A 14,240-nucleotide genomic window follows, 5' to 3' on the forward strand; every position below is an offset into this window, starting at 1 on the left:
AAATATGATATAAATGATTTAGATTTATTTTTAAAATTAAGAGTGTTAAAGAGAAACTTTTAAAGAAGAAAAAAATAGTCTAATAGAAATTATTTATTACATCAAAAGAATCGATTATTTTGCAAATGCATATATTGTTTATAGAAGTTTACAATTCCAATTTCAGTGGCTCCTGTAGAAAAGAGTTTTTCAAAATTGAAGTCGATAAAGTCATATTTAATGTCAACTATATCACAAGAAAGATTGAATGGATTAGCTATATTATCAATTGAACATAATTTATTAGATAAATTTGATTATGGAGATTTAATCAACAGTTTTACGTCTCAAAGGACAAGAAAAATTGATTTTGCAAAAAGTTGAACATAGTTCAACACATGTTTGTGAAATAAAAATTTGTTCATTATTGGTGAATTTTATCTTTTTAATATTGTCAATTTAATACTTTGTTTTGTTTCCTTCTATAGGAGAATCAAGAATGGATAACTTTTTATTTAACTTGTACAATATTCTTATAGTTTAAAGGAAAAATTAGTTTTATTTTTTATTTTCTTATTATAGTAGGTTATTTGTTTTCTTTTAATCTCTTAGATATTATATTTTAATTAAAAATTCACTATCGTTAAGAAATTATCATATATCGTAGCTAATTGAACTTTAATTTTTTTTTATCTTAATGAAATGATGTAATTTTTTGTAAGAGGTGTATTATTTATTTTTTTATAAAAAAATTATTACTCTTAAGAAGGTCCGGACAATTTTTTTTGGCTAAGACCTCCAAATTAATTAAGCCGACTCTGCCAAAAAAATATAATCATCTATAACGGGCTTCCTATAATCTAGTTTGACCTGTAAAATTTGAGCCCAATTGCCTTGATCTCTTGAGGTTGGAGGCCCATATCCCATTTAATGGGCCTCGTCACTTTCTCACGATAGATTCTATTGTGGGCTTTAAGTCTTAAAAGAATCTTCTTTGGATTCTAGTATTTCCCGTCAAGGTTAATCACTATCGGCAGAAGAAAGGCCCAAACTCTGTCTGGCATTACTGGGACCACACTCTTAGTCTCGTCTCTGTCGTTCCATTCACTACTTATATGTAGCCATTTTGTGGGCTAATTTATCCCCTTTCTCTCTCCCCTTCAAATTTAGGATTTACTTTTAGAAGTATATAAATGGTCACTTCAATCCAAAATCAACAAATTAACTAGGCGACTAAATCGAACCGACCAATTGAACCCCATAAATTGAACTAGTTGATAACTAAAAAAATCAAATATAAATTGTATAAATCAAATCAATCGAATAAACCTAACAAACACCAAAAAAAAAAAAAAAATCAAAATCAAACTAACCAATAGACCAAACAATCTAGAAAACCAAATAAAAAATTGAACAAGCTGAAAAACTGTACGACTAGTCAAAAAATGATGTCGTTTTATAACCATAAAAATATTGTTGTCCTAAAGTTTGATCTGTTCAGTTAGTTCCATTATTTCTAATAAAAAAAATTAATTGAAACTGAAAGACCAATTTTTCCTAAAATATTAATTCAACCGAATGGAATTAAAAAAAAAAATCAAACCGAACTGACAATTTCGATCGATTCGATTCAATTAGTTTACTTAGATAGAACTTTTACACACGCCTATTGTTGTAACATACCTTTTGCAAGATTTCATCTAGAGGGTCTCTGGGAAAATTCCCTCAAAAAGTTAGTTCAAATCTAGGAGAATGTCCTCTCTCGAAAAGTTATTTGGGAGCCTTGTTCCCCAAAGACCTAAGTGCCCCTTCGAAGATCCTTCCGGAGCCTCTATTTGGATGACCTATTTCGAGCAGATCTTGTCATTCCACCTGACCCTATTGAGTTTTCTTAAGATAAATAAGTTTTAATTGTTATATTACAACAATAACACCTACTTATTTTAACTGTTTAAATTGTCACTAAAGTTTTGGTTAAGTGGTAATATAAGCATTTTTTTTTAATCTTTTATGTCCTTTTGTTGTGGGAAATATTTTAATATTTTTAATTATAATTCTATAAACAGATGCTTTTACTATTATTATTATTATTATTATTGGAATCTAAATCAAGATCAAATTCTCTGCTCTTTCTATTTTAATCACACTAATCAAACCAAACTAACCCTTACCACATTCAAATAAATGCAGTTTACCCCATCAAAAAGTGAATTTCTTTTTCTATGTTTAATAAATACTATTCTCTAAGTAAAATGTGGATAAAATTTATTACCCAATTAATGTAGTAGCAATGACTTTACAATTGTAATGTTTTTCTTATTTTATAATTATATATTGATATATCATAAAAAATATTATGGAAATAATGTGACAATATCAATTTACTAAGATTTTTTTTGTAAATTAGGTTGGGTTTGCTATGACATAAAACTTATTTACGTTTTTAGTGTTTGGATGCAAAAATAAGTAAAATATTTTATAACAAAATGTGAAAAGTGTTGGTTCCTTAAAACAAACTGTTATGAGTATTTCTCGAACTACTCCTTAAGGGTTGGACTCAATCCAATAGGCTGATCCAATCGCCTAAAGCCAAGTAAACTCAAGTCGAGCTCATCAGAATAAACTCATATATCGCTGAAACTCGAACTCATATCGTAGAACCAAGTGAGCTCTCAACAATACTTCCGACGAGCTTCCGACAATGCCCCTTAACGAGCTCTTAGCGATGCTTCCAGCTCGTCGTCCTAACCTTTCAGCTCACATAACAACATTACTGCTGAATAACCAGAGGTAGGAACCCACATACTTTATCTGATGCAAACCAGATCCCTGATAATACAGAATTCACTCCCGATTTTATGGAATTAATAAAGACGTTTTGTCCCTATCTTCACACTTATGTATTTTATGTAATTATAAACACCTCTCATTATAAATATATGTCAAAACACCATTGTAAAGGGGGACAAAAAAAATATAATAACACACTGTTACTCTACCGAAATAACTAGAGGATAGTTGTGGAGTAGATATCGTTCTGGCTGAACCACGTAAAAACTTCTCATGTACGTTCCATTTCATTCTTCTTTCATGCACTTTGACTCGTTTTCTCATTGTGGGCCTACGAATCAAGATCGACTAATTATGAATGTCAACACAAACTTTTAGGAAGTCTTAAGATAATGGTGATTTGTGTCTTATAAAGATTTTACCTAATTTTAAATGTTTACCTTATTTGAATGGGTGCATTTAAAACAATATGGGTTTAAGAAGGTGGTCTTATGCACAAATGGTGACATGTAACAAGTAAAGCGAATTCAATTGAATTAGAATTGTAGCACAAAATTTTTACTAGTTTGACATTTTTAGTATAGATTTAGTCCTTTTTTGTGTTGGTAAATTAAATCAATCATTTACAATATAAATTCAAAATTTTAAATAGTGGAGTCTCATGCTTATACCTGTCAAAATTTATGATTTTAAGTTTTTCTTATATTTAATGATAAATTATAATAGTCATCTTAGAGATTTAATGTAATTGTAAAAGTAGTCTTCACATTTCAAAAATAACAATAACTACTTTTGTTAAATGACAAAATGACCATGCCACTTTTTATTCTCTCACTTTTTTCTTCTTTTTCTCTCTCACCTCTTATCTGAATTTAAAAAAAATAAAAATAAACGACTAATAGTCATCGCCCCTTAATCGCCAACAATCATTGTGTTCAAACCTGGGTTTGATTACACTAGACAAGTTCATTTGGGCTCATGAATTAAACCCCTGCATATATTTAATTTAAATCTAGATGTAAAGGGCCTAGAGTTTGATCAAACTTTCCACATATATGTTTGAATTGAACCTTAATAAGGCATGATTGCCAAAACCTGAAAGAAATAGAGAGATGAAGGGGGAAAAGAAGAAGAGTTATTTTATACCAAATAAGAGTAATTAAGAAGCTCAGTGGTAAAGTTGTTAAAATCCAGATTTTAAGTGGGATTGTAAGAGGATCTATAAAATCGGATCGTAAAATCGTAAGAATTTACGGATAATTAAAAATATTATTTAATTTATAGAAATATATATTTATAATAACATAATTCTTAATATAAATGAAATACACGTGTTGTGAAAAATCTCTTCAAAACAGAAAATGTTAATGCAATAAATTGAATAAGATATATAGATCAAATCAAGAACGCAAGAAAACAAAAGAAAACTCCCAGTTTAAAAAGTTCAAGGCTCATATTTGATAGACCAGTCACCACTTTTTGGTAACTCCAACGAATAGAAACCACAAGCCATAAACGAAGCTCTCAAACCGTAAGCCCAAAAAAGCCCCAACATCTCTCGACTGAAACACCAAAGAAACCCTCTCTCACTCAAACGATCACAGTCTCACTAGGTTACCACACAAGGTAGATCGGTCACAAAGACAGTGGGTTCAAAGCACAGAGCAAAGAGAAAGAGCTTACCCGAAAAAGAACCTAGATCTGAATATGTAAAGGCTCCCAGCGACATCAGAGGGATCGCTTTTCTCACACAAGGAAAGACGACTGAATACATGGAAGGAAAGATCATCCACAGACGACAAGAAGGCCCCCATCGCAATCGGATGAACAAGGAAAGAGAGAGGGAGCTATTGGCCAAGAAAAGGGAACACAAAAGAGAGAGAAAGAACTAGGGTTCAGCTAAGAGAGATGGAAAAGCCAAAAGAAGGGCAAAGAAGCCCCTTTATATGAGAGCTAATAAGCTAAGGTGAGTAGGCTTTACCCCCACTTGAGCAAATAGGTCGAGGCCCATTTCTCCTCCAAAGTGGGGAGTGGGCTTGACGCCCGACTTCTAAAATGGGCTGCTTAAAAAAATGGTGATGGTCTTAGGTTCTTCAATCCTAGGTCGAAGCCTATGAAGATAAACCCACAAAAAAAAAAAAAAAAATCGCCATGGCCTCGAGCCTTGTTAGAGAACAAAGAACAATATGTACCTATTTAAAAATTTCAAATAATAAGCATTATTGTTAAACTTCTGCATTATGTCATTATAGGCACAACATACAAACTAAAATAAATCATTAACAAAAATATTTAAATCTTCATCCAAGTCCAAGCTACGACCATCACTATCCTCATCAACATCTTCTAAATCAATGTCATATTCAAGTTCAAAATCGCCAGCAAAAATATCATTACTTCCCTATTCTGAATCTCTTAAAGGCTTCAATGAGCCTTCATCATCATTTTTGTCTTGGTTATGCACCACATGATCTTCACCTTCATCTTCATGACTCTTCAAATCTTCACCAACTTCATTTTCCCTACTCTCCATGATTGTTGCACCATCAAGAATATCTAAACCATTTTCATTGGATGAATTAATATGGCTAAACTCCTCTGTTATCCATTCATTATCTGAGGATAGCTCATCAACACCAAAAGTTGTTACATCTTTAATGGATTGTCTATCTCTCAACTTTAAATTATACATTACAAAAACCAAGTCATTCATCTTCTTTTGATGCAAACGATTTCTTCGCTTTGTGTGAACCTGAAACATAATTTATAAAGTTATTATAAATCAATTGTTAGTTTGCATTAAAACATGGTGTTCAAATTTTAAAGAATAATTAAAATAATGATTAAGTATATTTTGCTTACCATTTCAAATACACTCCAATTTCATTCACACCCAGAAGAGTTGCATGTCAAGCTCAACACACGAATAATAAATCTTTGCAACTCAGGACATCCATCTCCATAGATGTCCCACCACTTTCCTGGAGCCTTTTTATCCCTTGAACGCTTAGCAGATTTATGGCCGAATAACCCTTTTGCATCCTTAAACATATCAAGTTGCATATCTATTTTGTCCATTTCATCTAGATCTCTAACCATTCTTTCAATGCAGTTAAATTGTCCCAATTTTATTTCCATATTAACTTTAAAATTTTGATTATAATGATAATTAGGGTTCAAGTAGTATGCTGCAACATGTAATGGCTTATGCAATTGAAATTCCCATCTTTCATCTATAATCTTCAAAATTGGCTCGAAACTACATAAAAGAATGATAAAATTAAATAAATAGGTGTATGTAAAAGAATGCAAGGATTGTAAAATTATAAAACCATATATAGTTAATAACTTACTTTTTCTTTACATTGGTAAAATTTACTTTAATCTTCTCTCTAGCTCGATCCATCTCCTCATAAAGAAAACCCATAACCGATTGCTCATTTGAATCAACCAATCGAAAAACTTTTACTAACGACAATGCTGCTTTCAAACAATAAATTATATTTTTCCAAAATCTAGAATCTAACACCATTTGTTGAACTCGTTTTCCATCTTGTTGAGATGCAAACCTACTAGATTTCCATGACTTTGAAGTGAACATTGTCATCAAGGGACCTTTTAGTTCACTAATACAACCTAAAGTCAAATATACACTTGCAAAGCGAGTAATAGCTAGTCTTATCAAGTCTCTTCCATTTGTAAAATGTCTCAACATAGAAATGAGAAAAGTTCTAGAATATATGTAGGTTGATATCCTCCTAGCCTTTGTAATGGTAGTAGAATGGACTTTTAGTTTCTTTTCAAAATCCTCCAGTATCAAGTCAATACAGTGGGCAGCGCACATGGAGTCCAATACAACCCTTTTCTTTTCTTCATTAGCATCTCACATGCAGCTTTATAATTTGCAACATTATCAGTCCACCCATCTGACATAATTGAGCAACCTATTTTTTTTCCATTCAATTTTGTACTCCTTAAGCAATTCCATGGTGTGAGTTACTTCTTTTTTCAAATATTTCTCTCTAATCTTGTGGAAGGAGGTTTAAGTCCACATCCATACTTGCCTACCAATTCAATCATCTTTGCAAACTCAAGATGCCTTACACAATTAAAAGGAATGGCGCATGCATAAAAAAATCTAGCAATTTGTTGGCAACATTCTTCTCTTAATTCTTTTTTCAACATATGATTAATTGTTGTTTGAGTGCTTCCAGTTGCACTTCCACATTTCCTCCTTTTCAAAAAAACATCCAAACCAGTATTCTTACTCTCTTCTTTTGATGTAATGTGTTGCACCTGATCACCTATGTCTATCGAATCATCAATATTATGAATTATCTTTCTTTTTCTTTTAGTTGCTTCAGCATTTTTCACCAAAATTGTCGACATTTTCTTTTTAACATCATCTGGAACACTTACACAAGGCTCCACATCTTTACGGGTACAAGCTAAATTGTGCTTAAGGCGAAAAATACCTCCAGAAAAGATCTTATCACAAAATTTACACTGTACTTTTATTGAGTTCTTATCCATATCAATAGCATATTGTCATCCCACATCAGGCATATTTCCTGTTGTATTTTTTTTCCATAACTTTAGATTTTGAAGACCCAAATGTTGACATTCTTTATCGATTAGTAGTAAAAAAGGTCAAGATAGAAATAATTTACAAACTACTAATTAATTTCATTTTAGCTAAAATAATAATGAAAATTCAACCCAATCCACATAGTAATTCAAACTTCAAAGTGATTTTGCAATAATCATCCTTTTAACTAAAACATAGACACATAATAATTCATTTTCATTAACATAGGAACATTTCAAGCTCATCTCTACACTTCATTTCAAACCCAATAATGGAAATTATTTAAATGTTAGCAACTAATCATCCTAAATAATATATTCAATAACCCAGCAATAAAATAGCTCATCTCTGAACTTCATTTCAGTAAAAGGAGTCACATGTTAACTAAATAGATTTCACATGAATCACATCAGCAACAAAATAGTTGTTGGATTTTTATAGCATCACTGTTGTAATTAATAATTGTTGATTTTTTCAATCCAAATAGCTGTTGGATTTTTCATTCAATTGATGCATTAATTAATCGTTATTTGTTGTTTAAATGTTAATTTTTTTACAACATCACTGTTTTTTGCAATCAAACAAACGAATTGTATGCACAAAATATGCATCACTTTACCAGTGAAGTGAAAAAAATGTATGCACAAAATATATACACCAAAAAATATAATATATATTATATACATGTATATGTATCACTCACTCAGTACAGTACACACACAGACACAACAATCAGATTTCAGGCGCAACACATAGCTCAGCACAACACAAAATAGTAATCAAACTTAACAAAAAAAAAAATCGAACTCACATACCTTTGAGGCTTTGATTATTTGAACTTTGAAGGTTAACCCGTGCCGTGAACAAACAAAGAAGAAGCAGATGCTGCAGATCAAATACAGAACAAATGAAGCAGAAGCAAGCACCAGTGCACCACTGACACTGTCACACAGATCAACCAACACGTTGCAGCAAGGGAGATATCCAATCAAGCACATCGTAGCAAGATGGAAGGTCGATTGCAGGGGTTTTGGCAACCGATTAGGTTTGAAGGAGATAACTTACATAGTAACGAGTTATGTATATATATATATATATATCTTGGTTTGAGACGGAATTGTTTTCGTCTTTAACCTGGAAATGGGGCCAAAATTGAACTCGATAAACTCGATCCGAGTTTACGAGTTAAACTCGTGAGTTTGCTTTGATTTTGCTACAAAATCGATCCTTTTATCAAGTTGACTCGTTTAACGCTTGCTGACTCGTAAAATCGTATGAGTCAACTCGCAATTTTAACAACATTGGTCAGTGGCGGTGGTTGCATAAGTAGTATGTAGGGTTGGAAGAAGAAATAAAAGAAGACCACCTTATAAGAGAGTAAGAGTGAGAATGGTCGGTGATGATTGTTTCGATGACTAGAGAAAAAGTGGGGAGATAGAGAACACTGGTAAAGAACAAAGGCAATAACTTCTTGATAATGGTAATGGTGACTATTCGATCACTGTAGAATCTGGAAATGCTAAGTTCATTGAAAATGGTGACATTAGTGGGAGTGAAGAATGCATGATGTTAGCATTCAAGAAATTATGGTGGAAGTTCCTATACTCAAAATTGATACAGTTGTTGTTCCTAAGTTGTAATCCAACCAGATAATAGTCAAGAATAACAAATGAATGATCAAACATTCTATGATGATAATGTCAATAATGAAACGATAGTAGTCGAAGCACAAGTAGTAGTATTAAGGAGATCTCAAAGAGAAAGGAGATTTGTTATTTCTGATGATTATGGTGTTTATCTACAAGAGTCGGAATTTTGACTAGGAATTGATAACCATGGAAGAATAGTTAAAATCTATGGATCAAAATCAAGTTTGAGATCTCGTTGAATTGCTTGAAGGGTATAAAAAATTTGGATGTAAATAGGTCTTTAAGACCAAATGTGATTCTAAAGGCAGTATATTGAATGACATAAAGTTAGACTTGTTGTTAAAAGTTTTACTCAATAGAATGGCATTGATATTGATTATAAAGGGATTTTTTTTTTTTGCCAGTTTTTAAGAAAGATTCTCTTAGAATCATTATGTCTTTAGTGATTGATTATGACTTGGAATTACATTATATAGATGTTAAAATCGTCTTTTTTAATGAGAATTTAGAGGAAAATGTTTATATGGATCAACCTAAAGGTTTTTCAATTAAGGGAAAAGAATACATAATGTGTAAGTTAAAGAAATTAATATACGAATTTAAACAAACCTTTGGTCAATGGTATCCGAAGTATAATAATACCATTATCTTTTTTGGTTAGAAAACACCATTGATCGGTGTATATATATGAAGGTCAGTAGGAGCAAATTTATTTTTCTAATTTTGTATGTTGATGATATTTTACTTTGCTACATGAAACCAAGAAATTTTTTTCTGAAAACTTTGAAATGAAAGATATGATAAAGGAAACCTATGTGATAGGAATAAAAATATCTCGTGATAGATTACAAAGATTGTTAGGGTTGTCTCAAAACACCTATATTATCAAAATTCTAGAGAAATTTAAGATAGATAAATGCTCTGCGGAGGTAGTTCCAATTTAGAATGGGGATAAATTTATACAATGGTCAAAAAATGAATTGGAATGAGAACAAATTAAAAACATTCCTTATGCATCTACATTTAGGAGCTTAATATATGCTCAAAGTTGTACCAAACTAGACATTAGATTTGTTGTCCGAATTTTGGACAGATATCAAAATAATCTAGGTCTTGATCACTGGAAAATTGCAAAGAATGTTCTTATATACTTGTAAAGAACGAATGATTATATGCTCACTTATAGGAGATCCAATTATTTTGAGGTGATTGAATATTTAGATTCAGATTTTATCAGATGTGTTCAAACTAGAAAATCTACATTTAGCTTCCTGTTCTTATTAGTTGAAGGAACGGTTTCATGGAAAAGTGCAAAGTAGTTTGTCATTATTGCATTCATTATGGAAGTTGAGTTCGTGGCATGCTTTGAGGCCACAATTCATGGGTTATGACTACAAAACTTTATTTTAGGGTTTCAAGTTGTCAACAGTATTGGCAAGCTACTAAATATTTATTGCGATAACTCTATAGCAGTATTCTTCTCTAAAAATAACGCTAAATAAATGGAAATTAAATATTTGATTGTTAAAGAATAAGTTTAAAAACAAAAATACATTAGCATTAATCTTATGATCGTAGATATTATAACAAAAGAATTGTCACCCAAAATATTTATTGAACATGTTAAAATGATGGGTATTTTTGGACATCATTAGAGATAATGTATTATGACTATTAAAATATTTGACACTTTGAACTCATTTGCGTGTTTTTGATATTTCTTATTTTCTATTTATATATATAATTGTCTTAGGGTAACGTTGATAGAAATAGTCTTTTAAGAAAGACATTAAAATTGGACCACTATGATTATTTTCATTAAAAGTCATGTTAAGTTGAAAGTTAGTATTATGGTATATGGAAGGGATTGTATAAAAAAAATTTGACACATAATCGCTATAACTCGTATTAATATTTTAATTTAATAATGATATAATGTTATAGTCAAAATGAAGAGAACTTTAAGTATGATCTTTGTGTATATTACATTCTTCTTATTAAATTGTAAATGTAATATCATTTGAGTTAAATGGGAGAATATAAGAATTATCTTGTAATTCAAATGATAATTAATGTAAATATCTCATCAAATAAATAAGAATTATCTTATATCTTACATGATAATTAAAATAAATATTTTATTAGATATAATTGTCTTTATCTATGAGATAATCAAATTAAATATCATATCTAATGAGATAATTAAAAAATATAATAATAGAATTGATTACTTAAAAATTCAATTTGATTTAGAAAATATGTATAACATCTTAAGAGTTTTGATGGTAGACTACTTCTACTATTATAAATCAGGATTATGTCATCTTCTTACCCAACACATAGAAAATAAAGTACAATTTTATATTTTCATCCATCGTTAAGGTTTGGATTAAGGGAGATAAATCAAATTCGATTGTTATCGTCATCAATCGATAGTCTTTTTACGGCTAAAGTTCTAATGGATTAAGTTACACTTTTATTTGTCCCTAAAGTGTATAAAAATAATTTTTGGAAGTATGCGTGATTTTTCATTTCCTACAGCCTCCAGCGACATCCTGTCCATTAGGTCTGAAAACTAAAAATAATTTTATAAACAAAATGATACATTATATTCAAAGTATTACATTCACATCAACTTATTTTTATTATCTAAAATTACTATTATATTCTTTTTTAACATTTAAAAAGAAAATAAAATGATAGAAAAAGCATCTCAGCTAGTTTAATCAGTTGAACCAAATTAGAGGGAGAAAGTGAAGGGCGTGTTGGTAATTTCGGCGTATATGCCCGAACCCGATGCGTGATCGCGTGTATTTATATGATCTGCCCATCCGTTCCGATTCACGCCATAAAGACGCAAATTTCAGTTTCTGGAGCGGTTTGAAGTTCCAATTGGCCGGACGGAGCGAGGGAAGAACAAGGAAGAAAATGTCGTCGTCGGAGATCTTAGTCCATCGGGAACACGCCGAGATCCACCAGGGGGAGGCCATCTGCAAGAAGAAGTCGAAGGAGCTGCTGGAGAAGATGTCGCTGCCCAAGGGCCTGCTCCCCCTCGAGGGCCTCGTCGAGGTCGGCTACAACGACGCCACCGGCTTCATCTGGCTCACCAAGAAGTCCAAGACCGAGCACACCTTCCGCAAGATCGGGCGCAGGGTGTCCTACGACACGCACGTCACCGCCTTCGTGGAGGAGCGCCGGATGCGGCGTCTCACCGGCGTCAAGAGCAAGGAGCTTTTCATTTGGGTGTCCATCTCCGATATCCACATCGGCGACCCTGCTTCCGGTAAGATCACCTTCGCCACTGCTACCGGCATGTCCAGATCCTTCCCCGTCTCCGCCTTTGAAGACGATGAAGAAGAGAATGGCAAATGAACCACTTTTTCCTATTGCTTTTCCTGTCTTCTCTCTTCTTTTTGGGATTGGGATTAAATTTCAGTGTTTTAATTGATGAATGTTATTAATGGGTTGTGTTAGGGCTCTTGGCCTTTGTGGATTGGGGATAGAAGAATATTGTAATGTTAGGCTCTTTTCTGGTACGTTACGTTACTTGAGCTCTGTTTGGCTCTTTTATTATATTGCACCTTTGAAAGGTTTTATTATTTTTTATGCAAAAAAAAGGACCTGATGTGTGTATATCAAAGTCTTAAGTCAAGAAGTATTTTTAGTTCTAGAAACTCTTTACCTTCCAACCATTGCCTGTTCAAAAGCTTTGAGGAAAGTTGTTTGATTATAATTTTAAAGTTAAAAGAGTTGCGTTTTGGTTATATAGTTTTCAAAATCCCCAGATTGTGCGGCAAACTCACTTTTAACTTCCTATCTCATAATTTGTGGGAAACAATTTTATTGATTTTAAAAATTATTATAAAAATTAAGTGAGGTCTCTATTATTTTTCAAATCTGAAAAATATCTCTTTTTTTACACATAGTGTACTTTACCAAACAAAAGAAAAAAAAAAGAAAAGTAAAGTTGTAGTAGCATGGTGTTCTTTGCCGCAGATCACAGGAATCTGCAACTGCCCTTGGGAAGGGCAAGGGCAGGAGGGTAGGAAGGTTGATCACCTAAAACTAACGGCCCTTGGGAAGGGCAGGAGGGCATGAGTTTTATTAAATTATTATTATTATTATTATTATTACTGTTTATTCCAATGATACTATTATAGAAACATGAACAACATGAATTTCAGTTTCAAACGCCTTCTCAAATGACCCACCAAAACTTCAGCTTCAAGTAACTTCTTTTTTTATTATTATTATTATAATATATACTTTTTTACTAAATTTATTATTTAAAATTTTTTGACCTAATAAAAACTTACTTAAGATATGCATTTTTATGAAGAAAACTTTTGCAGAAACAGCTACGACACTTTTCAAAGATTAATATAAATACTTATAAAATTGTGAGTTTAAAAAAATACATTTAAACAATTTTATGTATCAAAATGCTAATTATGTGAGATGATTTTAGATACAAAAAACCCCCCCCCACAAATGTACTTTCTTATATTTATAACCTCACATATGCATTTATTTACTTTTGAAAAGTGTATTGATTATTTTTTTTTAAAAATTTTCCTAGTGAGGACTTAGACCTTTGCTATATTTCTATTAGTTAGGTTAAAAATAATTTAAATTATAAGTAAATAAAATTTTTAACAATAAATGTATATTATTGATAATCTCCTATATGTTTAAAAAGAAAGGGAGATAGAAAATTAAAATAAAATGTGGAAGAAGAAATTAGAAAGAGAGTGAAAGTATTAATTTTGAGTTTAGATTTGGGCTTATGATAAATAATAAATCTTAATTTTGAGTTTAGAATCACGGGGTTCGGGGACCCCCCCAAATCGTGAGGCTAGTTCGGGGGTTTCGCTCCCCCCCAATGGGTCGGCCATAGTGGACTCACATTGGCAATGAAGGTGGGTCAGCCACCATCGCTAACCCATTTTGCGGCCATCGCAGAGAGAGAGAGAGAGAGAGTTGGCTGTCATGGCTGACCCAGCAATAGTGGTGGGTCGACAACCATGGCCGACCATGCGCTCGTGTGTGTATATATATATATGTGTGTTTGTGTGTGTATGGTGTGAGAGAGAAAGAGAGAGGCGAGGTGGTGGTCGGAGGAGAAAGTGAGTTGTGGAGATAAAATAGAAATTTTAAAATGAGTGAAGAATTTGGGCGAGTGTGGCTGTGAAGGGCAAATTTGAGAGTTGCAAATGGAATTTCCCTTACCCTAA

At 32.0% G+C, this 14,240-nt stretch overlaps 1 protein-coding gene across 1 annotated transcript; it reads left to right on the plus strand.

The window, feature by feature from the left end:
• Window positions 1-11,787: 11,787 nt before the first annotated feature.
• On the plus strand, window positions 11,788-12,680 carry LOC127795296 (uncharacterized). Its single transcript, XM_052326892.1, has one exon. It carries the CDS (start codon window positions 11,803-11,805, stop codon window positions 12,376-12,378), a length of 576 nt encoding a protein of 191 aa, XP_052182852.1. The 5' UTR covers window positions 11,788-11,802; the 3' UTR covers window positions 12,379-12,680.
• Window positions 12,681-14,240: the final 1,560 nt, after the last annotated feature.

The sequence above is a fragment of the Diospyros lotus genome, chromosome 2 (assembly GCF_014633365.1).
Source record: "Diospyros lotus cultivar Yz01 chromosome 2, ASM1463336v1, whole genome shotgun sequence".
Lineage (NCBI taxonomy): Eukaryota > Viridiplantae > Streptophyta > Magnoliopsida > Ericales > Ebenaceae > Diospyros > Diospyros lotus.